Below are 23,035 nucleotides of genomic sequence, written 5' to 3'. Positions count from 1 at the left end.
TATTATGAAAACAATGAAGAGAGGCCGCGACAGTGAGAGGCCTGCGCACCGCGATGAAGAGTGGCCCCCGCTTGCCACAACTAGAGAAAGCCCTCGCACAGAAACGAAGACCCAACACAGCCAAAATAAATAAATAAATTTATTTAAAAAAAAAAAAAAGGGGGTCAGTTGGGCTTCCCTGGTGGCGCAGTGGTTGAGAGTCTGCCTGCCGATGCAGGGGACACAGGTTCGTGCCCCAGTCCGGGAAGATCCCACATGCCGCGGAGCGGCTGGGCCCGTGAGCCATGGCCGCTGAGCCTGCGCACGTCCGGAGCCTGTGCTCCACAATGGGAGAGGCCACAGCAGTGAGAGGCCCGCGTACCGCAAAAAAAAAAAAGGGTCAGCAAGGCTGTGCTCCTTCTGGAAGCTCTAGGAGGAAATCTGTCTTCTCGCTCTCTCCTGCTTCTAGAGGCCTCCTGCATTCCTTGGCTTATGGCCCCATTCTCCATCTTCAAAGCCAGCAGTGCAGTAACATGTTCTGATCTCTCTCTCCCCCTCCCTCTCTCTATCTCTATCTCTGTCTCTCACCCCTGCTCTGCTTTTGTCATCATATCTCCTTCTCTGACTCTGACCTTCCTACCTCCCTCTGATAAGGGCCCTTGTGATTACACTGGGCCCACCTGGATAATTGAGGACTATCTCCCCATCTGAAGATCCTTAGTCTAATGACATCTGCAAAGTCCCTGTGCCATATAAGGTGACATATCCACAGGTTCCAGACATTAGGCTGTGGACATCTTTTGGAGGACATTATTCTGACTACCACAGTTGCATAGCGCTATCCTGACATAAATGGGTGTGTTGTGGAGGCCAGACTCCCTGATGGCTGGGAGGGACCTTAGGGTGACTGCACTGCATTTCTGGAGCCGCCTCTTTCAATGTACAACACACTTGCCAAGTGGGGGCAAAGTCATTCTGATCCGCTTTGTTGGCAGAATCTTGCTTTGAGGAGTATTAGGTCTGTTGGGCTCACCAGGAACTCATTATCATCACAATAAAGTCCCCTCCACCGCCACCCCAATGTCCTGGGGAAAAGGACGCACTGACCAGCTTCCAGCGACATTTATTCCATCTGTGAACAGAGTAGGCCATGAAAAGCCAAGGGCCTCTGTTTTCTAGGGATGGTCTAAAAACTGTTAGCAAAAGCAAATGTATAGAAAGGTGCAAACCATAATGTCATAAAATAAACCTAGATGAGATCTATGAGCTGATGAGGCCACGTGGTGAGCCAGGCATGATATGTGCTACTTCATTTAATTTAACTTACTGACCTTACGAGGTACGTCCTATTCTTATCCCCAACTTACAGATTAAGAAAATGAGACGGGATGCAAACTATTATATACAGAATGGATAAACAACAAGGTCCTACTGTGTAGCACAGGGAACTATATTCAATAGTCTGTGATAAACCATAATGGAAAAGGATACGAAAAAGAATGCATATATATATATACATGTGTGTGTGTATATATATATACACATATATATATACAACTGAACAACTTTGCTGTGCAGTAGAAATTAACACAACATTGTAAATCAACTATACTTCAATAAAATACATTAAAAAATAAATAAATAAGATAATGAGACATGGGAGGTTAAACAACAAGCTCAAGTTTGCCCAGCTAGAAAGTGATGAAGCAGAGTAGTGGACGTGGGACTGTCTGATTCCACAGTCCACATTTGGGGAATCTGGCTGAAGGACATTCAGGAATTCTTCATCCTACTTTAGCAACTCTATTGTAAATCTGAAATTATTTGAAAAATTTCAAAATATTTCTAAGAATCATGAAGTCTAGAGCCAGAGGTTTCCGTGATGTAGTAAATGAGAATTGCACTTAACCTGCAGCCTGTCTGAACTCTGCACATCCTCCACATCAATAGAAAAAGGCTGAGAAGTGGTCTCATGAGACAACTAGCAGAACGGGGTGGCAAGAGACTCCTCAGTTGTGGAGTGCAGTGCAACCCGGGGGGTCAAGAGCCCAAGTCACTCACCTCCAGTCTCTGCGGCCTTGGGCAAGTCATATCAGCTCTCGGTGCCTCAACTGACTCACCTGTAAGATTGGCATACTAATAGTATTTACCTAGGAGAATATCCACATGACCTCACAAGAGGGAAGGAATCCTCAGACAAGACACTGAACACTACAAACAGTAAAGGGAAAGATTGAAACATATGACTACATTAAAATTTTAAACTTTTGAATGATGAGATACCATTAACAAAGTAAATCGACAAACTACAGAAAGAAGACCTAACTAACACAAGATCAGTATCCAGAATATGTAAACAACTCCTATGGATCAATAAGAAAAACATAAATAAACCCGTTAGAAAAATGGTCTGGAAATATCAACAGGCAGAAACCTGGATAGCCTGTAAGAAAAGATGCTCCATATCACTAAATTCAAGAAAGTTAAAACGAAAACAACAAAGATATCATTTCACACCTATTGTCATAAGCAAAAATAAATGAGTAAAGTCTGAAAATATCAAAAGTTGGCAAAGATATCTAGAAATGGTACTTACACATTGCTGGCAGAAGTATGTATTAACAATTCTTTGGAGAGCAATCTGGCTATAAACCTCCTAAAGCTCAAGATGTGATATACTACAAAGTCATCAGTTCCACTCTTAAGTGTGTATTCTAGAAAAGTATGACATGTATACACAAGGAGGTATGTACCAATGTGTTCAATGTAGCACTCCTTGTAATAGAAGTCTAAGTGTTCCGTAGTACAGATACATAAACTGTGACTGATTCATACAATAAAATACTATGCAGCAAAAAAATGCGTAATTTAGAGCAGTAGTTCTCAAACATTAGGGTGCATCAGAATCACCAGAAGGGCTTGGCAAAGGGCAAATTGCTGGATCCTATCCCTAGAGTTTCTGATTCAATGGATCTTGGGTGGAGCCAATTTTTTGCATTTCTAACAAGTTCTCAATGTTACTACTGCTGCTTGCTGGTCTAGGGACCACACTTTAAGAACCACTAAACTAGCTATATGTTTCAACACAGTTAAATCTTGAAAACCTAGTCCAGTTTCCAGCAAGTTGTGAAAAGATACATAATATATCTCTAAACACAGTAAACAATAGCATACAGATTATGAATATATATTTTTTTCTTTATAATAAAAATACAAAATATACCTGAAAATGTATAGAGAGTGATTCTCTCTGGAAGAGAGGGGAAGGCAATGGAAGGAGAATCTTAGTAGTGAGTAGAAAGGTATGTGTTATATTATTTTATGTAGTTTAACACATGTTTGAAATGTTAAGGAATTTTTAAAGTTTAAATTATATAGTATCAGAACAGAATAGAGAACCCAGAAATAAAAATAAAATTTTAAAAATATATAGTATCTATCACATAGAGTTGTTGTGAAGAGTAAATGAGATAATGTGAAACTTCTGGGTGGGTAAAAATAGCAGGATGCAGTGGAGTCACAGAATCTCTGTCCTTGTGTATCTAACCAATAATAAAAAATTAAGTTAAAGGATACCCCCCAAAATTAAGAGAATTCAACCAGACAATGAAAAGGGTACAATTTGGACTTTCCTGGCGGCACACTGGTTAAGAATCCGCCTGCCAATGCAGGGGAGATGGGTTCGAGCCCTGCTCCGGGTAGACCCCACATGCCGTGGAGCAACTAAGCCTGTGTGCCACGACTACTGAAGCCCGTGCTCCTCAACAAGAGAATCCACCGCAATGAGAAGCATGTGCACCGCAAAGAAGAGTAGCTCCTGCTCGCCGCAAGTAGAGAAAGCCCGCGAGCAGCAACAAAGACCCAGTGCAGCCAAAAATAAATAAATAAATTTTTTTTAAAAAGAAACGGGTACAACTTTATGGCATAAACATCAAAAAGGCGTAATCAAGGAAAGAAACAGAAGATTCTAAACTGAGTCAGTGTGGTTTTTAACCTGACCCAGAAAAGGATATCAGGAAAGCAGGTGAATCCACAAAATCCTGAGCCTTCTCATCTAGAGTGAGTGAACAACCTGGGATAAAGGGGAAACTCCTGGGAGTAGAAGTCCCTATCTGCCTTCAGAACCTCTCAGTGGAGTCGGAAATAAACACACAGCTTCCATTTTCCCAGGTGCCATGATGAATTATGGGAAGGATCTGAAGGCCAAACATATCTGCTCATAGGCATCAGACACACCCTGTACTATTCACAAGGAGAAAGACTAGACAAAAGAGTGGATCCCTATTTCTTTCCTTCAGTTATTTTTGTTTGTACACAAGTGTGATTATTCGCCTAATTCTATCTCTCCACTGCACAGCATCTCCAAGATAGCAGGGATGGGTCTGCCCTTGCTTATGATAGTGCCTAGCAAGTAGGTGTATAATAAATCATAGGGCCACCTAGTAGGTGTATAATAAACATTCAGTGAATAAATTAGTGAAGGAGGGAGCATATGAGCTGGTGTCAAAGAAATCTGATTTCCCATAGTGTTCAAATTTCACAGCCACCGTTTTTATTTTGCATGAACTATTCACAAGGAGAAAAACTAGACCCTATGGGGTCTGGGGCATTTCCTAACTAATAAAAAAGCCTACCTGATTCACATAGCCATCGGCGTGATTAATAGAGTGTATTTACAATTGTGTGAGCAAATTCTATTCCCTGTGACAAATATATTCTACAGATTAAATGAACAATACAACATTTTACGTGCTTCACGGTCAACATTCTGGGAAATTTCTTTTTGACACTGAATGAATATTCCAGAAAGAAAGAAATAATTCAAAAAGAACCTGTGACTATATCACCAGAATCCTTTTGCCTCTTGTTAGTGAAACTAATAGGACACACAGCCTCTTTAAATGTAAATTTAAATAAAACATTTTCTCTATCTCTCTGCTCTCTTTGTTCCTTGTGATCCGCAGATTACGGGAATATATATACTAGTCTCCAATACACACATCTATAGGTGTTGAGTTTTATGCAAGACGAAATCAAGGTATTCTAGAATTTAAATGATCTATTTCCACAGTTAGAGAGGAAAGAAAGTACTCTGAACATCAGAAGAAAGGCGAAGCCCTTTAGGGGGAGGGGACCAGGACTGGGACCCATCCTCAGCCGGGGACGCCGTTACTCGGCAACCCCTCGCGTTCTCAACCACCGCCCGAGCCACTTCCACGCCCTCATTGCTAAGGAGATCGACGCTCCAACTCAGCCCTGCCGCAAACCTGCGCGCTCTTGCGACATTGCCGCGCCTGCCGCTGCGTGCGCGCCCTCTGCCCCCACTCTCCGCCCCGGCCGCCATTGCCTCGTGCCCGCGCTGGTCGGTTGGTGGCGCCTTTGTCCTACGGCGGGCAGGTGGGCTGAGGCGGAGGCGGCAGCGGCGGGCCTAAGGCGAAGAAGCGGCCGGGAGCCCGCCGCGCTGGTAGCGGTGAGTGCCGGGAAGCGGTGGCCGTCCGCCGAGGCGTGGGGCTGACGGGCAGGCGGTTGAGGGGGGCCGGGGCCGGATGGGGAGGCTGAAGCGGGAGGGCCCGCTCGACGCGCGGCCGCGGCCTCGGCTCCTCTCCGGGTGCGCGCGGGGCTGCGCATGCCCGGTGCGGGGCGCGGCCTTCTTTGGTTCCCGTCGGGCATAGGCCCGGCCAGTCGGAGCGGCTGGAGGTGGGCTCCGGGCGGGCAGCGCCGCATTGCCGCCTCCAGTCTGTGCGCGACCCGCCGATAACAGTCCTCCGGGCTCCTCTGTAGGCTAGGGCTGCACACCCCGCGCCCCCTTCTCGAAACGTGAAGTCGCTCGCCTGCGGGTCCTCAGCGAGTCGGTGGCGCAGTCGGGATTCAAACCTGGGACGAGGCGGCCGGCCTCACCGGGCGTTCCGCTGGGCGCGCGGCGCCGGGCGGCGAACCGAATGCTCTGTTCCCCATCGCCGCCGCCCGCCTCGCGGCCCCTCGATAGCATCCTCGAGGCGTCTCGTTGTTATGTGACACCCTCCCCCCACACACCCGTTTTATAACGCGGACCCGGGCCCAGAAAACGGGGAAAGCAACCGGGCCCGCGGTTACCCTGGCAACTAGCGACCGAGCCAGCGTCCCAACCGGCTGGCTCTCATTCTCTGGACCCCGGGCACTTTCCGCACCCGGACGACCCGCCGGGGGCTTTTTTTAGAACGGCGTTTCCCCTGTTTCAGTCTCTCGCGTTGCACTTTTATGTCCGTGTACCCATTGTACTGCTGTTTATTTACCAAATGTTACTTTTTTCTTCTTTAAACTGACTCTTTTCTCCTTTTTAAATATATTTGTTTAAGGTGGAAACGTAAATCACGAAGCGTATGATGGAAAGCCAGTTATTTTTCTAATGCTCATAAAGAAATAAATACTTATGTATTAAAATAAACAGTGCGTCCTGATTCCTCCTGAAATTATTCTGCGTTCCACGCTCTGGGAAACGCTGCTCTAGGAGTATGGGGTTAATTGTGCTCCTTCTGCGTTTAGCTCTGTGCACGAAATTGTTCCCTGAGGCATAGCAGATTCCATGAAATGCCCCAGGGTCTTCGGGGATAATAATGTTGTAAGCTTTCTCGTTGTAAACTGTTCTCGTTATTGACTTAACGCGGGATAGTCCCAGAGAACTTCAGGGACTGCGCTCAAGGGCATCCGGTGTGCCTCCTCAGTTTTCTTGTAGCATCGTGGTGTGGTAGCTACCGGACAGTTCAAAAAAGATGTTTCTGCCAGCGCCGATGGATTTGGCTTTTGACAACTCTAGGTTTAATGTTTTCTGTACGAGTCAGTCTGGGTGTGAAAACTAACTTTGGTGTTGACTTTTCCAAAACAGTAAAGCCCAAGCTTTGCGCTGTGAATATTGGCGATCACTTGGCTATATTTCAACGTCAGTTTCTTCCTTCATTCTGATCTCTTTGCCTTTCTTTTAGCTCATCTGTCACTCTCCAGATATTCTTTGAAACCTCTGACAGTCTCTTAACCTAAAACATAGAAACAGTGATTTTCCTTGTAGGCTGTGCTGGAGAAGGCCCAGTGGAAGGAATTTTTCTAGGCGCAGGTTGTTCAATGGCACACGCCTCTGAACACCACACTTTGAAGGAGGCATTGGTGAATTAACTTATTCATTAGTCAACCGTCTGTTCCTATTTGCAGTATATCCATAAGCTCTGTTTTTGTGTGTGAGAGAGTAGATTGACTCTAACTCACTGAGAGAAAAGTCAGCCTAGGCCATTCAAGGGTTTTTTTCCCTCAAAGGCTGTGTGAAAAATCCATATTCCTTGGGATTACTTTGTATGAGCACAGTGTAGAATTTACGGAAGGCTAAGGTAATTTTCTTCACATTTCTAAGCAGCAGTCCTGTGTGGAGAAGAAATGAGAATGTTATTTTACTCCAGTCAGTTTCAGAACTTCAGCAAATGGAGCCTCATCTACCAGTGCTCCAAGGCTAAGAATAAACATTTTTTGGAAAGGCTTTAGAAGTCTAATGAGAAGGAGCACCTGATGGTTTGAAACTTCATTTTAAATAACCATTGCAAGCATTCATTCTCTATGGCCTGCAGATGGCAGTGCCTTTGTACAGCTTATTATTTTTGTGCAAATTGTTGGAGTTCAGTTGTGCTTTTAAGAATGGAAAACCTTTGGAGGAAGTATATTTAATATTTTATTCTGTTTTGTTTACATTGTTTCTTTGTGTTGGTTTTTTTTTGTTGTTGTTGTTGTTTTTTGCGGTACGCGGGCCTCTCACTGCTGCGGCCCCTCCCGTTGCGGAGCACAGGCTCTGGATGCGCAGGTTCAGCGGCCATGGCTCACGGGCCCAGCCGCTCCGTGGCATGTGGGATCTTCCCGGGCCGGGGCACGAACCCGTGTCCCCTGCATCGGCAGGGAGACTCTCAACCACTGCGCCACCAGGGAAGCCCTGTTTCTTTGTTTTTGACTCTCCACACTAGGAATGAAACATCTATTCCTACGCTCACTATTACTCTTGGTGGCAATGATAACATACAACTAGCAGTGCTTATGGTTCACAAAGCAGGTTTACAAATACCAACCCATTTTCTCCTGCCAATCCTCTTGTGAGATAGGTAGACCTGTCTTATTGTTATATCTTTTTTGCATATGAGGAAAACAGTGGCTCAGAGAGGTTATATTTCTTGCCCAATATAACATATTAGTAGAACATATTCAAGAAATTATTGAAGGTAAAAGATTTTGTGGTCAAGCAAAATTGGGAATTGTTGAGGTAAAGCATTGTTCTTACTCCAAAACTTCTCAGAGGCTTTAATATACTAAACATGTGCAATGTAGATGTCCAAGAGAGGAAGGTATTGTGATGCCTTTCTCTTGCTCTCCTCCCACGAACATCCTATGGTAGTAGTGTTCCCCCAAACTGACCACTCTTTCTTCTATTCTCGGTTTGCTCTCTGTACCTTGCCGTTAACTAATGATTACCATATGTCTTTAAGACAAATACTTTTAAAGCTCTATCAGCCTTTTTGTGCCAAAAGATTTGTCCTGTGAACAGCGTACACATTGTCCAGACTATTCAGTTACTTGAAGTAAACTATCAGGAAGTTAAAAGAACAGTGACAAACAGAAAATTACCCTCTGTGTAATTCTCATTAATGAGAGGCATTAAGGAAAGGATCAGGGTAAGGCCACTGGCTGAAGCAGCAGCACATTAGGGAAATATGAACTGTACTGACAGCTAAATATATAATACCAGCATGCCTGCTGCTTTTTAAACGGTGGTTTTATTACCACCAGATACGAGTATTTATAGGGATGGTCATTTTCATTCTTTATCCTGTCACTAAAAAATAAAAGATAATAGGTCAACTGGACCAATTACTTTTATGTTAAGAAAATAATTCCCCTCAAAGAATCAGAACTTTTCCAGACCATAAGACTCTTTTCCCTTTATTTCATGTTCAAAACAACATTATTGTTGACCTATGCAAAGACCAACAACTTTAGGCAAAGAGCAGGGGAACTTAAGTTGCATTAGTGAACAGTTATAAAGCAGAGTGTCTTATAACTTTAGTTCTAAAAAATATCTTGAGTGGTCCCCTGGTTTGGATCCGGAATGATTGAATTACTGAAGGTTAGGTTGATTCTGCAGTTAGTGGGCAAGCTTTGAAGAACTTTGAATTGTAAGTACTTTGGCTTGAAGTTGCATACTTAATCATGCAGTTGGAGATTGAGATAGTAATAACAAGTATTTAGGGTCAGAGATGATACAAGAAATTTATTTTTAATCTCTATTCAGAAATTACTTTTGATATCCAAAAGAAAAAAATAGGAAAAACATGACTTTCGCTCAATTTTACAACTTAGAGTTATAAATATATAATTGAACTTTTTTGCAGCCTTTGGTAAACTTACAGTAGGACAGCATCAGAATCACTAGAACAGCTTTTTGGAAATGCAGATTCTTGGATGCAGCTCCCCACCCCAACTCCTAACTGACCTATCTTTGGAAGAGAAAGCTAGAGAATCTGCCTTTCAGAAGCCACCCGTGCAGTTTTTATGTACGTTAAAGTTTTGAGAACCCCCGATGTAGGACTTTAGAAAATGAGCTTTCACTGAAAATGGAAGGTTGAAGCAGGTTCTAGTACTAATCTATTTGTATAAGATTACTAATGGGAATTGACAGCTCTGGTTTATGGTTGAGTTTCTGTTAATGCGTTTGTTTTAAGAGAGACATTAATTTTAACTATAAAATGTTTTTTGGCTTCATAGTTTGAACTAGAGGTAAGAAGAATAGTTAAAATGTCTGGAGTTTTCAATATTTTAATCCCTTCCATTCACATCAGTCAGAGCTTTCACCTTATGGAGAAGAAAGCAGACCTACCAAGATTGCATGGTCTGCTTAATAACTTTAGATTTGCTTCACTTTGCTTGTAATAGTGTGAATGTGAAATTATATGTATGTGTCCATTTTTCTCTTTGTTGCATTTAGGTATGAAAGCAAAATGCCTCAGAAGTTCTAGCCCCTGCCAGCAAAACTATACTGACAGCTCTAGTTTGCAGAATTTAGAGAGAACTTTAATGGGTAGTTTGACCCTTTTTAGCCAAAGAAGTGGATAACATGCTGTTAAAAAGTGGCAAGCTTGGTGGTTAATATTTTTCCTGCCAGTTTGTAACTACAGGATTGGAAAAAGAAGCTTAAATTTTCAGGATACTTTTTAAATGATCAGATGAAATTGAAGGGAAGTGATGGACTGCACACTCCTTGTGGGGGGAGGGGGCACTGACCTTATAATTGGATATTATTATTACCTTTAGCACTATGGAAACTTGGGTTGATCCCATTTCCTTTGGAGGTTGCTATGTGATTATACTTTCTATACTGTTTTCAGGGATTGTATTTTTACAGATTTTAGCCATTGTGACATGTTCTTTGTAACATGTTTATGAGCTATTTCCCCTTGAACACAGGAGTTTAGAAGGGTTTTTAAATGGAGAACCTAATTATATGTTATGCATAAACTACAGGGATAAATAGATAATAGAGTAGTACTGTAGTTCCCAAATACCTGCCAAGAATCACCTGAGAAACTTGTTAAAATGCAGATTCCCAGGCTTCATCCTCAGATTCTAAAAGTTTGAGAAGGGTCTAGGAATCTGATTTTTAAACATCTTCTCAGATGGCGCTGATGTATCTTCATTAAAGAAATGTGATGTGGAGAGTGAAAAGAATATATATATAAACGAAGGGAGAAGGTGAGGAGTTGTTTAATGGGTATAAGAGTTAGTTTTGCAAGGTGAAAAAATGCTGGAGACCTGTTGCACAACTGTGTGAATATGCGTAACACTACTGAACCGTACACTTAAAAATAGTTAAGATGATAAATGTATATGATGTGTTTTTTATCACAATTAGATTTTTTTTTACGATATTAGAAAAAAATGAGGAAGAGCGGTTTGTTGTTTGTTTCTTCGTAATCAGTGGATTGTTGCTATTAAATACTGATTCCTCTGGCCATCAGTTCATTTTATATCCCTTTATTGAAGGTAAAATCATAACGTTTTAAATATTTTTCTCCCACATGGTCCCTTCAGTGTCAAACCAATGATCCTTGAAGGACATTATTATAACGGGCAGTATTTTGAATGTCTGAGGTTTAAATACATTCTTTTTTTGAATATACATACAGTAAACCTTCCTTAATTTGGCTTCACTGAAACTCAGTTTATGGTAGTTCAGCGCATAGCCTCCTAACAGGCCCTCTTGCCACCAATTTCTTCCTTTGCCATGGCAAAGTTTTTTGTTATCTAGTCTACTCTGGCTTGCATCTGTAATTCCTCTCTTTTCCTGCTCCTATCCTCCCATTCCCTACATTAAACTCCTATGGTATTTCTAACTTATGTCCTTCACACCACTCCTTTCCCTTTGCATGTGCTGTAGTGACTTCTCTCTTTCTGGTAAACTGCTCATTCTTCAGGACTCATTTTAAATGTTACTTTTAGGCCTTTCCACCTCCTCCACCTCTCCTTTGCCCCCTATTCCTCCCAGTCTTCTCTCTGCCCTGCCACACATATACACATAGTTAGGCCTTCATTGTCTCTGCCACAATCCCACTTTAAATTATATTGTGATTATATACATGTGCCTCTCTCCTTTATTAAGCAGTGAACTCCTTTAAGGCAGAGACTTTAGCCTTGTTGTTTCCATATATCTTAAGACCTAGTATAGAGTGTGACACGTGGTATGTATAGAAGCATTTGATGTACTGTACTTTTTAAGTTCATTAATTTAGTTCTCTAAGGATCTCTACTTGTACAGTTTACTGAAATTTTACCTGTTTTAAATACACCTGTATTTTGAATTTTGTGTAGGTACAACTTTTTTAGTAGTTTAGATTAGCTCAACCTTTGTCAATCCAAATTAGTGAGCTTTTTCTCTTAGCTGATAATCTTGAATCAATATAACTAATACAGGTAGAATATCCACTTTATCAGGTTCAGAGAAATTAAGTGACTTGACTAAATCCGCCCCCACCCCCCCAAAGTAGGACTAGAACTCAGATTTGCTGATCCGAGCCAAGTGTTCTTTTCTCAAAAGAAGTCAAAAGGGCAGAAAATTAAATGTTGACAGAGAATTTTTGTCTGAGAGGTTGAAGTGAATAATAGAATGTCAGTAGCAAAAGCCAGAAACATTGTGATTTGAGGTGATAGAAATCGAAGTTGTAATTGAATAAGCAGGTCCTATCCTATTGAGTGTCTGGGGCACTTACACATTGCAGTGACCAGCATAGACTGTGCCTTTTCCAGATTCCATCAGCATTTGATCAGGGAGTCCTCGCCAGTATTTAGAATGGAAATCAGGTCTTTCTACTCCCTGTTGGAGTCAGCATAACATGTTTAAGCACTTTAGTGTCAGACACACCTGGTTTTGAGTTCTAGCTCTGCCTTTTGATCATCTTGTGGCCTCAGCTAAGTCACTTAATTTCTCTAAACTTCAGATTTCCTCATTCACAAAATAGAGATCATAATAGTACTTAACTCCAAGAGTTGTAGAAAGGATTGCATGAGATGATGCACATAATGTTCTTATGCAGGCTCTTTCCCCCATTCCTGTTCCCTGGAATAATATTCTACCATTAAGGGCATAATAATTATTTTAATTAGAAATTGAAGGAGATAATCAAATATGAGGGAATGTGTAGTTTTCAAAGTGAGCTTAAAGGATTGATTTAGAAACAGCAAGCAGGGCATTCTCTTATCCCTGACTCTTTACAGTATAACGCATAAATGATATCCCTGATGTTACAATATATCATCAAAGTCATCTTCATAAATATAGTTTCAATGAGAAGTCCTGTCCTTTCCCTTCCCAGTTTTAGGAGTTACTGTGTGATATCCACTGTCTCATCAGTATGGTTTTCCAAGTACATCACCTTTGTCATCATGTATCTCCAATTTAATAACTCCTGATTGTTGGTTGGTTTTCAACTAGACCTTTTGGCAAGCTTTATTTCATTTGTAATCACTTATTGAAATTGTAGTGAATTCCCTGGTGGTCCAGTGGTTAGGACTCTGTGCTTCCACTGCAGGGGGCCTGGGTTCAATCCCTAGTCAGGGAACTAAGATCCTGCAAGCCCTGTGGCGCAGCCAAAAAAAAAAAAAAAGAGAGAGAAAAGAAATTGTATAGACTTCTGGGTTATTTCAACCAGTCGTGGTACTGTCAAATGTTGTGGTTCAAAATGCACTTGTTTAAAGTAGTTCTCACTGTTTTCCATTGTGATAGTCTTTGAAGTATAAAAATTGGTTTTAAGGTGAAAAGAATTATTTTACAGTGATACAGTTAAAAAATAGAGCATGGGGCTTCCCTGTTGGCACAGTGGTTAAGAATCCACCTGCCAGTGCATGGGACGTGGGTTTGAGCCCTGGGCCGGGAAGATCCCACATGCAGCGGAGCAACTAAGCCTGTGCGCCACAACTACTGATCCTGTTGTGCTCTAGAGCCCACATGCCACAACTGCTGAGCCCACGTGCCAAAACTACCGACGCCCGAGCACCTAGAGCCCGTGCTCCGCAACAAGAGAAGCCACTGCAATGAGATGCCCGCGTGCCGCAACAACGCAGCCAAAAGTAAATAAAAAAAAAATAGAGCCAAAGCAGTTTCTGATACTATGAATGAAACATGCATTTTTATTTATAACATATCTAAGAACATTGTGTGAACCCTGTCTGGCATATTAGTCTAAAATAAAATTGTAGATTAGGCATTGTGTCTTCCTTTGGGAGTTCTTTACCCCATTCTTTTGTGATTTAAAATAGCTCTGCCACTTCCTGTATAACATTATGTTTTCCAGATTTTTTTCGCATTTTTTCCTTTTATGTAAATCCCTTCAATTGATGCTGTTTTTCTTGTCTAAAAATTCTTACCTGAGTAGTACTTTTAACTGTTTTCACCCGTTGGAAATTATAGATATTCAGGTGAAAGTTAAGCACCTGTGGTGATGGTGATTTTGAATGGCATTCACATTGCTAATAAATTGACAAAGTATAGAACTACCAACCAAACTGAGGTGGAAGAGACACTAAGAGACTGAGTTGGCCCGGATAAAGTAAAGCAGGAGGGAAAAGAAGCACCATTTCTTCCCTTTTCTATGCAGAGGAGGCATTCCACCTCTCATTGGAGGCTCTTAAGTTACCACTGCCCTCTTGTTAGTTATATTCTCTCCAATTTTGTTTCCCACCTAATGTCCAGAAAGATTCCCAAATTGTCTTTCCGTCTGTTTTCCCTTCTCCTTTACATTAATATTTCTGTTTCCTTGGTGTAGATTATGTATCTCAGTAAGGATTAAGAAATAAAATAATCTAATTAAACTAATTAATACAAAAGCCTCCTTTACCAGTCCCAGTATTTTCATTTTCAGAGAGAAACTTGTTCAAATGAACCTCCAATTGATGAGTTTTCAAATTGTTTGACAGAAAATTGGGATGGGGCAAGGTTTTTTTTTTTCTGATTCTTTAAATCTTTGCTGTACCATGATAAGCCCCCTGAAGTTATTTCCACTTTTGGTAGCTTCTGTAGTCTTCCTGTATTTCTGAACTCCTAGGTTTTCCAAAAGTTCTGTGTGCATATATGTTAGGATTTTTTCTGTATGGGAATTGGTCGTGATAATAGTTTTTCATAACTCTCACTGAAAACCCCTCCACCTCTACCCTAACCTGAGCAGTGAGTCCTCTTAGATGGCAATGAGACTATCAAAATTTTCCAGGTCTCATTTTCTCCATATCTTACTCAAGATGGAGGTTTAAGGAACTCTTAAATAGGAATGAATAAACAAACACTTGACATACCACACTAAAAGTTTGCTAACTCCTAAAATTAAGAAAATAGTCTAAGAATTCTCTTTTTTGCAAAAGAAACATAAGCCACACCATCCAAATATAATTCCTTTGTACTACTCCATGAAAATAGATACTAGGAGGCAAATTACAATCAGAATCGTTTAAAGATATAATCTTGAATTTTTAAATCTTTCAAATGATTGCAAAAAAATTTCACCGACTTCAAAGGAAAATATTTACCTCCTTCATTCTAACTGGAACCAGTTTTGCTCCAAAGGTGTATGGTACACGACTACTTTGGTCTCCCCAGTCCTGTATATAATGGTCCTCACAGAATTGGATATAATTATACAATGTAGTAGTCCTTTTCATATGATGAGGGCAAAATTATATAGTATTTATAGACACCAATTAGAGTAGTACCATATGTTCCATGTCACCTAAACATTTGCCAGGTCAAGTCAGTGTTTAGATGAGTTTTCTTCATTCACAAGGCCATTTAATAATACATGGAATCCTGCTGGGAAATATGGTACCTATTTATTTATTTTTAAATAGCTATTTATTTGGTTGCTCCGGGTCTTAGTTGTGGCAAGTGGGCTCCTTAGTTGCGGCAGGCAGGCTCCTTAGTTGCGGCTTGTGGGCTCCTTAGTTGTGGCATGTGAACTTTTAGTTGTGGCACGCATGTGGGATCTAGTTCCCTGACTAGAGATTGAACCCAGGCCTCTTGCTTCGGGAGTGTGGAGTCTTATCCACTGCGCCACTAGGGAAGTCCCTATGGTACCTGTTTAAAAAAATCTGCACACCACCAACACCACTCCCCATGTATTCCAGAGATGCTTTGAAAACTACTTAAATAAAGACATTACATTTGTCTCTGAATCATAGTCACCGTATATTAGAAAGCAGTACAAAGTAAGTGAGCAGACTAGGTCAGTAGGCCCTTCTAAACCTGAACTGATACTCTTCACAATTACATATAAAAGGAACTAGGTATTCCCTGTAAGACCTGTCATTATACAACATGTAATTCAGGCCTTAGTGAACTTTAAGGGTTGCACCTTGTGACATGCAGTACCAAACCCATGGTCAGGTATTACTGGCCAAGTCCTTTAGAGAACATATTTTGTTACCTTCAGTTTGGTCAAAAGCCATTCTACTAAAGATAATGGGCTTTGACTTAAAATGGAATTGAAGATCATTCTCATTTGAACAGGAACTCACAAGTTGACAACATAGCAGGGTAAAGGCTATCCAAGACCTCTTAAGTTTTGTTATTACTGAGGTCTTTCACATGATAAGATTCTGGTTAGAATTTTTCAAACACATAATTACTATTTTAAAGCACTCTATGTGAGTGCTTAATACCATTTAATGTCACTAGATACACTGTTAACTGCTTAATATGGAACAAGGGGAATAAAATTACACTGCAGCAGAAAGCAGTTTTATTTCTCCATTTACTAAAGTATGAAATCTTTAATGTACTTATTTATCTTTAAGGCATATAAAAATTGTCAAGTATTATCTTTGGGCATGGATTGGTACTTTAGATACTTCATCAGTTTTTTACTTACATAATGGTGTTTTTATTATTCAGTTTTTGCAGAGCAGGTTTGTTTTGTTTTTAGCAGGGAGGCTTTAACTGCACATATTGGCTTTCTGTAAGTTTGTATGTTTCCACTGTTCTTTATCTGGTTGTGTATGCTAGGCTTCTGTAACGAAAACTTACAATGAGTGTTTTATTACCTAACCTTACTATACCAGATGCCAGTTTTTATTCTTAGGTACTTGCCTATGAGGGTTATAGATGTTAACATGTCATATACTTTGTTTAGAAAATAATAAATTTCTTTCCTACATCTCATCCTGGAAGATTCTATCCAGTGGAATGCAACACAAGGCAAACTAAAAGGAGGCCCTGCTTCATGGAATATTCGAAGTTTTAAGACAGTGGATTCCAGCCATTACTTCTTTATAGCATAAAATGGAACGATTTGCCTTTGCTCTTTCTTTTTTTTTTTTTTAATTCTCTTTCTTCCTTTCTCCTCCCTCAAAAAAGAATCTTACAGCTGGTTCTCCAAGAGTTTAGAAGACAACCTTTTCCCCTTTCAGAGGGGGCAGTTGTTAGGTTTAGGCTTGGCATAGTGTTAAAGCATTGACATAATCAGTTTTACACAAATTATGTGTTAGCTAGAAAACTGAGGGACATTCCCTACGAAGCCATGACAATGTACTGCCGTAACTTAATAAAAATTGCCCAAGTGACTGTGCGTCTGCTGAATGGATTTTCTTACACCATCTGGTTGTCATTGTAGTTTTTTTGTTGTTGCTTTCATTTGAAATGTGCTGATGATCTTGTTTTTATTCCGTAGCATTGAACAGATGGGTTGATTATTCTTTTCAGATATTAATAAGGCAGCGGAAAGAAGAAATATGAATACGGCTCCATCAAGACCCAGCCCCACACGAAGGTAAAGTACCCTGAAGCAGTGAGTTACCTTGGGAGAGTTGGGCTCTGGGGAGTTAAGCCCAACTTCGTACATCAAGGGTCTTTTCTTCCCCCCAACAAATCAGAAACGCTCAAGCAAACAATAAGAACATGAACCTTGTGTGAAGGGCCTTGCTGCTTTTTTAAAACTTACATCAGGAGATGCAGAGGAAGCTTTGTGTTTTCCGTGACAAACCCAGCAAGTTCAGCTTGCAACATAAGTTGCAGGCGATTGGAAGAGGATAAATCTCTGTCTGTCCCCAGCTCACGTGTCAATGGGAGCCTCCACAGCAGGAGTGCCCAAGGGTCGTTGGTGTGTGCTGCGCTGCACTGCAGCAGGCAGCAGAGATTCGACTCTTCATTCCAAATGGCTGCTGGTCCAGATGTTAACCCAGGTTTACAGAAAGTGCTGCTTGAGAGATTGCTACTGTGCCTGTGCTGCAGATCCCCTGTGTGCTCGCATGCTTGGGTTACCTATCGAGGGGAAATAAAAAGGGCAAAAACACCCCACCTCTCAGAAGTCTCCCTTTTTCTTAGCTTTCCTGGAAATAAAAGGCATTTCCCCAGATGTTCTTCCACTATTTACAAAAGAGGTAGTCCTGATGTGTATCCTCAAGGTGTGCATTAAGTTGGTCCCTTCTCTTAAAGAAGAGCCTTATTAACGTTACCATTTATACCAAAGATGAGAATATTATATTCAAACTGTCTGGCTCCGTAAACAGCACACAAGTGGATGTAGTGTGTGCGGTTTTGTGTGGAATGTGGACATATATATCTCATATCTGGTGTCTCTTCATGGCCCACGTGGATATTCAGCATGGGTTTTGACTTTTCCCCTAAGTAAAACGCCAGTTTTCTGCCTAAACTATATACCACAGTAAACTACATTTCATATGATAAACTGAACACTGCTGAGTACAATGAATCCTAGTCTGTACTGGTAGCTCCACAGGTCACCTAGGGATATACCCAACTAGCTGGGCATTTACACATAACATACAGTTGTCCTGCTTTGGACCAAAAACACCTATAGTTTGTTACCTACTTATAGGAAGGAATGGCTGCTGTGTGTTTGGTGTATATGCCCCCACTTGGATGTGAGGATATTTTCTAAGCTACCAGGATTAAATTACGCGTGTCTGTTCTGCAGAGCTCAAGCAGACCCTAGAGGCAAAGTAATGCTGCTGATTTCAGTTAGATTCTTTGAGCACTCTGCCTGCACAGAGGAGTTGAGTCTGACACCACAACTATAGCTACACCACAGCTGTTAGGTGGATACCCTGGTCATCCATTGGTTTCACTGCAGAAATGAGCATATACATTGGTATTCTGTTTGTTCTCTCTAACACCATAACGAACACCTGCAGCTTGCAGGTAAATACTGTATTGATTCATTTTGTGTGTATGTGTGAGTATGCTAAAGAACATAAACGAATCCTGTAGAACTTCAGCAAATCCATATAATGTCTGCTTCCGTTGTGCTGCATCTAACCATGCTGCAGATGTTGGGCAGTCCCTTCTGTGTTGCTCCTTGCCCCAGTAAACATGGAATACAGGTGGCTAAGAGTTTGCATCTGTTGGTCAGAAATATGGGGCTCCACTGGAAGTTGTGGTTGCTAAATGACTTGAAAGGAGATACGGTGTATACCTAATTTCTAAGGAGCTCTAGTGTGTGTGTTTCTGAAGTAGGTAGCTTACCAGGAGTGTGGAATTGGTCACTATAAAACACTCCATTGGTAAAATCCTCCTCCTTTCTGTTGTCCCCATGATGCTTATGATCTCTAGATAATGTTGGTGTGTTTCCGCAGGCAAAAAAGGGGGAGTGCACATCGCAGAATACAGAGTAGCTCCCATTTGTGCTATGGATTGAGAAGAATATTTTATGTCATTCCATTAACAGTATACCTAACCAGATGCTTTTAACATTTCCAGTTGATTGTAGGCATTCAACCTGCATTGGCAATGTAGGGGAAATAACCAACTCACCTGGTTGGAATCCAATATAGCCATTGCCAGGGCAATTTACATTTTAAATTGCATTAAATTTAAAAGATTAATTTCATCCCAACCTAAAATGCCACTCCATAATTTCATCTGTGATAGAAGAAATATTTTATGCTGTTTTTCTTCTTTTAATACCCCCCCCCCAAGGAAAAACATACAAACAACATTGGAGGGGGCCTTTTAAAATGTTCTCCTTAACCAGATTTACAAATATAAATACACGTTACCTTTATATACCTTTTAATATATCACCTTCCTCAGAAATAAATTCTAAAATGAGGTTGTTTGGGATGTGGATAGGGCTGTGGCTTCCCACTTTATCTGCAATCAATAGAAGGGACAGCTAGGCTAATTCAGATTCCATTAAGAATCAGTCTTCCTTGGTGATAGTCCCTAACTGGATTCCTCATCGTGGTGTTTGCCATGATTAAGTTTCATATAGTCATGCTTTAGTAAGGTTCGGGGAAGAGGGATGTTCACATTTAGTAAAATCTTTTCTGGGCCCCATCTAAAAATCTAAGCAGAGTTTTTTTACATTTAATAAAAATAAAAATTTTCAAACCTTAAAGCCAGATAAATTGAACATTGTATTCAGAATAGAACACTAACATTTTGATCATTGCCCTGATCACGAATTATCTCAAGATATACCAATAGGTATATCTACCAATAGGGTAGAAATAAAATACAGTAAGTAGGCAAAGTGTGTGGTTAGTCTGGAAGGGGCTAATCATTTCTCTGAGGGTGAACACTGGATAGCACTGTCTTTTTGGGTGCATGCTTCCAGTCAGAACCTTGAGATAATTCCAAGCGAACCAGTATGTTGACAACAATCCAACTGCCTTCATTTGGCAACCCTAATCATTTTATGTGCCCCCAGACATAGAGAAATGCATTATTCACAGGAAAAAACCCCACTACCTATAGCACACATTTCCCTTAAGTTGTAACTCTGTGTCTTCAGTGTTGCTACTTTTAATAAGAGAATTGTTTTTAAGCATGTTGGCAGGACCTTTGTAACATCTTGTTTTGCTGGACTTTAACCTTGAGTGTCAAAACACCTCAGTATCTTTGGGAGTTTTCACAGGATTATCACCTCTTCAAATGTCTCTGTAAGCCACGGTTCTGCTGGCTTTGCTCTCCGTTCAGTAATATGCCTCCCTAATGACTCCAGCTGTCAGAATGTGGTTCTGACAATATTGGCCCAGCCAAGCACAGAATTCTGCATCAGGGATCCCTGCTCTGGATCAGATTTCAGCCTGAATTCTCATCATTTAATCCTTGGACCACTTCATTGGACTCCATTGTATGCATTGAGTACATTGCATAGTTACCATGCAGCTTGTCTAGCATTGGTGCTAGGCATCAGTCCTTACCTTCCTCAGAGACTGGACCATGATTCTAGTCGTACCTCAGTTCTCAGTTTTCATCTTCAGCTCAACACTTCGGCAATCCAGGTCTGGAATATATCCTTATGCAGACGTGGCTTCCAAGTGAGACTCTGCATTTCCTAAACCTTCCTGCATGACCTGAAAAAAAGCAAATAGAATTAACTTGTCTACATCAAGAACTCTGCAGAGAATTTCCCTATGTATTCGTGAAGGATGTTAGGCCTGGTGCCTCTTTGGTGAAAATCATCAAGGATTGGTTCATCAAAAATAACCTCGTCATCATCAACTATATTTCAGTTCTTTAAAGAAGAAAAGAAATAACCTAACTGTAGACAAGTTTCTTATGTAGCCCGAGGTGATTTCTGTGTATCCACAGTGTTAATTCCTTTGATAACTGCTTGCTCCTTGGGTATGAGATGGCCCTAGCTCTAGGTGGGCTTCACAATTAAAGATTGCAGGCTGTGATTACCTCTGCACTAACACTTAAAGAAGAGCCGTCAGTTCTCAGCAAGTGCCGCCTCTCTCTACCAACAGAAGAGTCGTATTTGTGTTTGAGAAAATCATCAGTGTGCTTCCTAGGGAGAAGCATGGGCACTTATAAAATTTGGATTTGTAATGTGTGATATCTCATTGCACCCCATTATCCTACCTGCACCTAATGGCAAAATTCTGTACAAGTCTGTTGTCTCTGTTTCTAACAGCATGGAGCGCATGGTGGGGGATCAACATCACACAGCAGCCGGCCATTTAGAGAATGGTATTTGTGGACAGTATCTGTGACAGAACAGAAGTACGAAGAGCTGATGAAGGATTTTTTTTTCAGGAGCAAAAAAAAAAAGGCTGGCCTCCCAAGGAAAATATTAATGTGAACAGAAAGAAAAAAAGGAGATGCTGACAAAGAATAGGACAGAGGCCTTCCTCCCTAACCTTCTGTACAGCCAAGGCCAAAGGACACCATCCTGGGCTTGAGGTCTCAGTCTCTAGACAAAGAGAAGCTCAAAGTACATCAGTTGTCCAAGATAATCATCTTATCAGTAAGCTGTCAAATGCCTAGTGCTCTGCATACCCCTATCATCCCCAGGAAGAGAAGCACTTCTACCAGAAGCACCTCACTTGCCATGGTTTTTCCCTTCACCCATCCCTCCTTACCTCTCAGATGTTTCCAAATGGTGTGACTTTATTTCTCTCAAGGCAAAGAGTATTTGGCCTTTTCCCCCCTCCTGCTGAATAGCTGAGGAATTTGCAACAGAATTTTAGTGGGTTTTATCATTTGCCTTCAGTTTGTGGACTCTGGTTCTGAAATTTCTTTAACAACTATTCAGTTTCTTTTTAGCCTCTAGTGACCTAGTACCTGAGGGTACAATGCATTGGTCTCCAGCTAAACACCTCTGGTACTGTGGGATGATATAGTGAACTGTATTCTCCAGAAACTTACTTCTAACCCATTTGTTATCTGAGGTCAAGCATCTCATTCAGCAGGCTTCATCCTTGCGGCACTCTGAATCCTGCACACTACCACCTTTTTGTTACCCGGTTCTTGCTTTGAGAAACATGTTGGGGCCAGAAGCAGGAGCCCTTTTGTTCTGGGGAGTTCTTTGTTTGGGTTCTAAAGTGACCTTAAAGGGTTTTTTGTTTTTGCCTCCAGAAGAGCAGCAGTCTGCCATACTGCTCGTCTTTTGGAGAAAGGAAAAAAGCGTTGCCTTTTCATTTTAGAGAATTACTATCCTCTCTGTTCCTGCTTCTACCACTCCTTTGGTTCTTCCCCATGTGAATATTGTCTCTTCTACATTTTTACCCAGAAGGTAATTGAGGGGAAATTTGTAGTTTTGTTGCACACAGACTTTAGATTCATTGAGGGGAGGAGAGTGCTTGCCTTCCCAAACTGGAAGCACGAACCCAGATTTGGGGAATCTAGGGTGTTATGGTCAACCTCCAGGGAAAACTCTTGACAGGTGAGTAAGGTATTTCAGTGGATTCAAAAGAATGAGCACCAAATATGGCATTTATAATTATCCTGAGTCTGTGAGAAACATGCTCTGACATGGTGTTCTTGTCCCCACCCCTGTTTTCACCAGCCCACGGCTTTGTGTGGTCTGTGGTCTGTCAGGTTCATGATCCCTTTCAGCCTTGATTGCCAGGGAACACTTGAAATCTGATTCCACCTCTAATAACTGTTTCTAACTGCTCCCCAAGGCAGGTTTATCTGCTGATCATTAATCCAGAAATACTTTACAGTTGTCCCTTTCCATTAGATCCTGGGTATTTGCCCATATTATACACTAGATCAGATGTTACACGTGTTAGGCGGATTTATGTGACATAATAAAAGTTGAAGTAA

At 41.2% G+C, this 23,035-nt stretch overlaps 1 protein-coding gene across 3 annotated transcripts in view; it reads left to right on the top strand.

Annotated features, from left to right (window-relative positions):
* The first annotated feature begins 5,334 nt into the window (after positions 1-5,334).
* NCOA5 (nuclear receptor coactivator 5) overlaps positions 5,335-23,035 on the top strand; it is a 30,526-nt gene continuing 12,825 nt past the window's right edge. For 2 of the 3 annotated variants that reach the window (XM_082671237.1, XM_082671238.1), the window contains exons 1-2: positions 5,335-5,449; positions 17,219-17,285. In XM_082671237.1, the coding sequence (XP_082527363.1) occupies positions 17,248-17,285 (38 nt within the window). In that variant the 5' untranslated portion in view covers positions 5,335-5,449; positions 17,219-17,247. The remainder of the gene's footprint in view (positions 5,450-17,218; positions 17,286-23,035) is intronic. The other variant, XM_082671239.1, reaches the window with a different exon arrangement.

This window comes from Grampus griseus, assembly GCF_964374135.1.
Source record: "Grampus griseus genome assembly, chromosome: 14".
Lineage (NCBI taxonomy): Eukaryota > Metazoa > Chordata > Mammalia > Artiodactyla > Delphinidae > Grampus > Grampus griseus.
The sequence above is the reverse complement of the archived record's forward strand: the minus strand, read 5'-3'. Positions and strand labels throughout refer to the sequence as shown.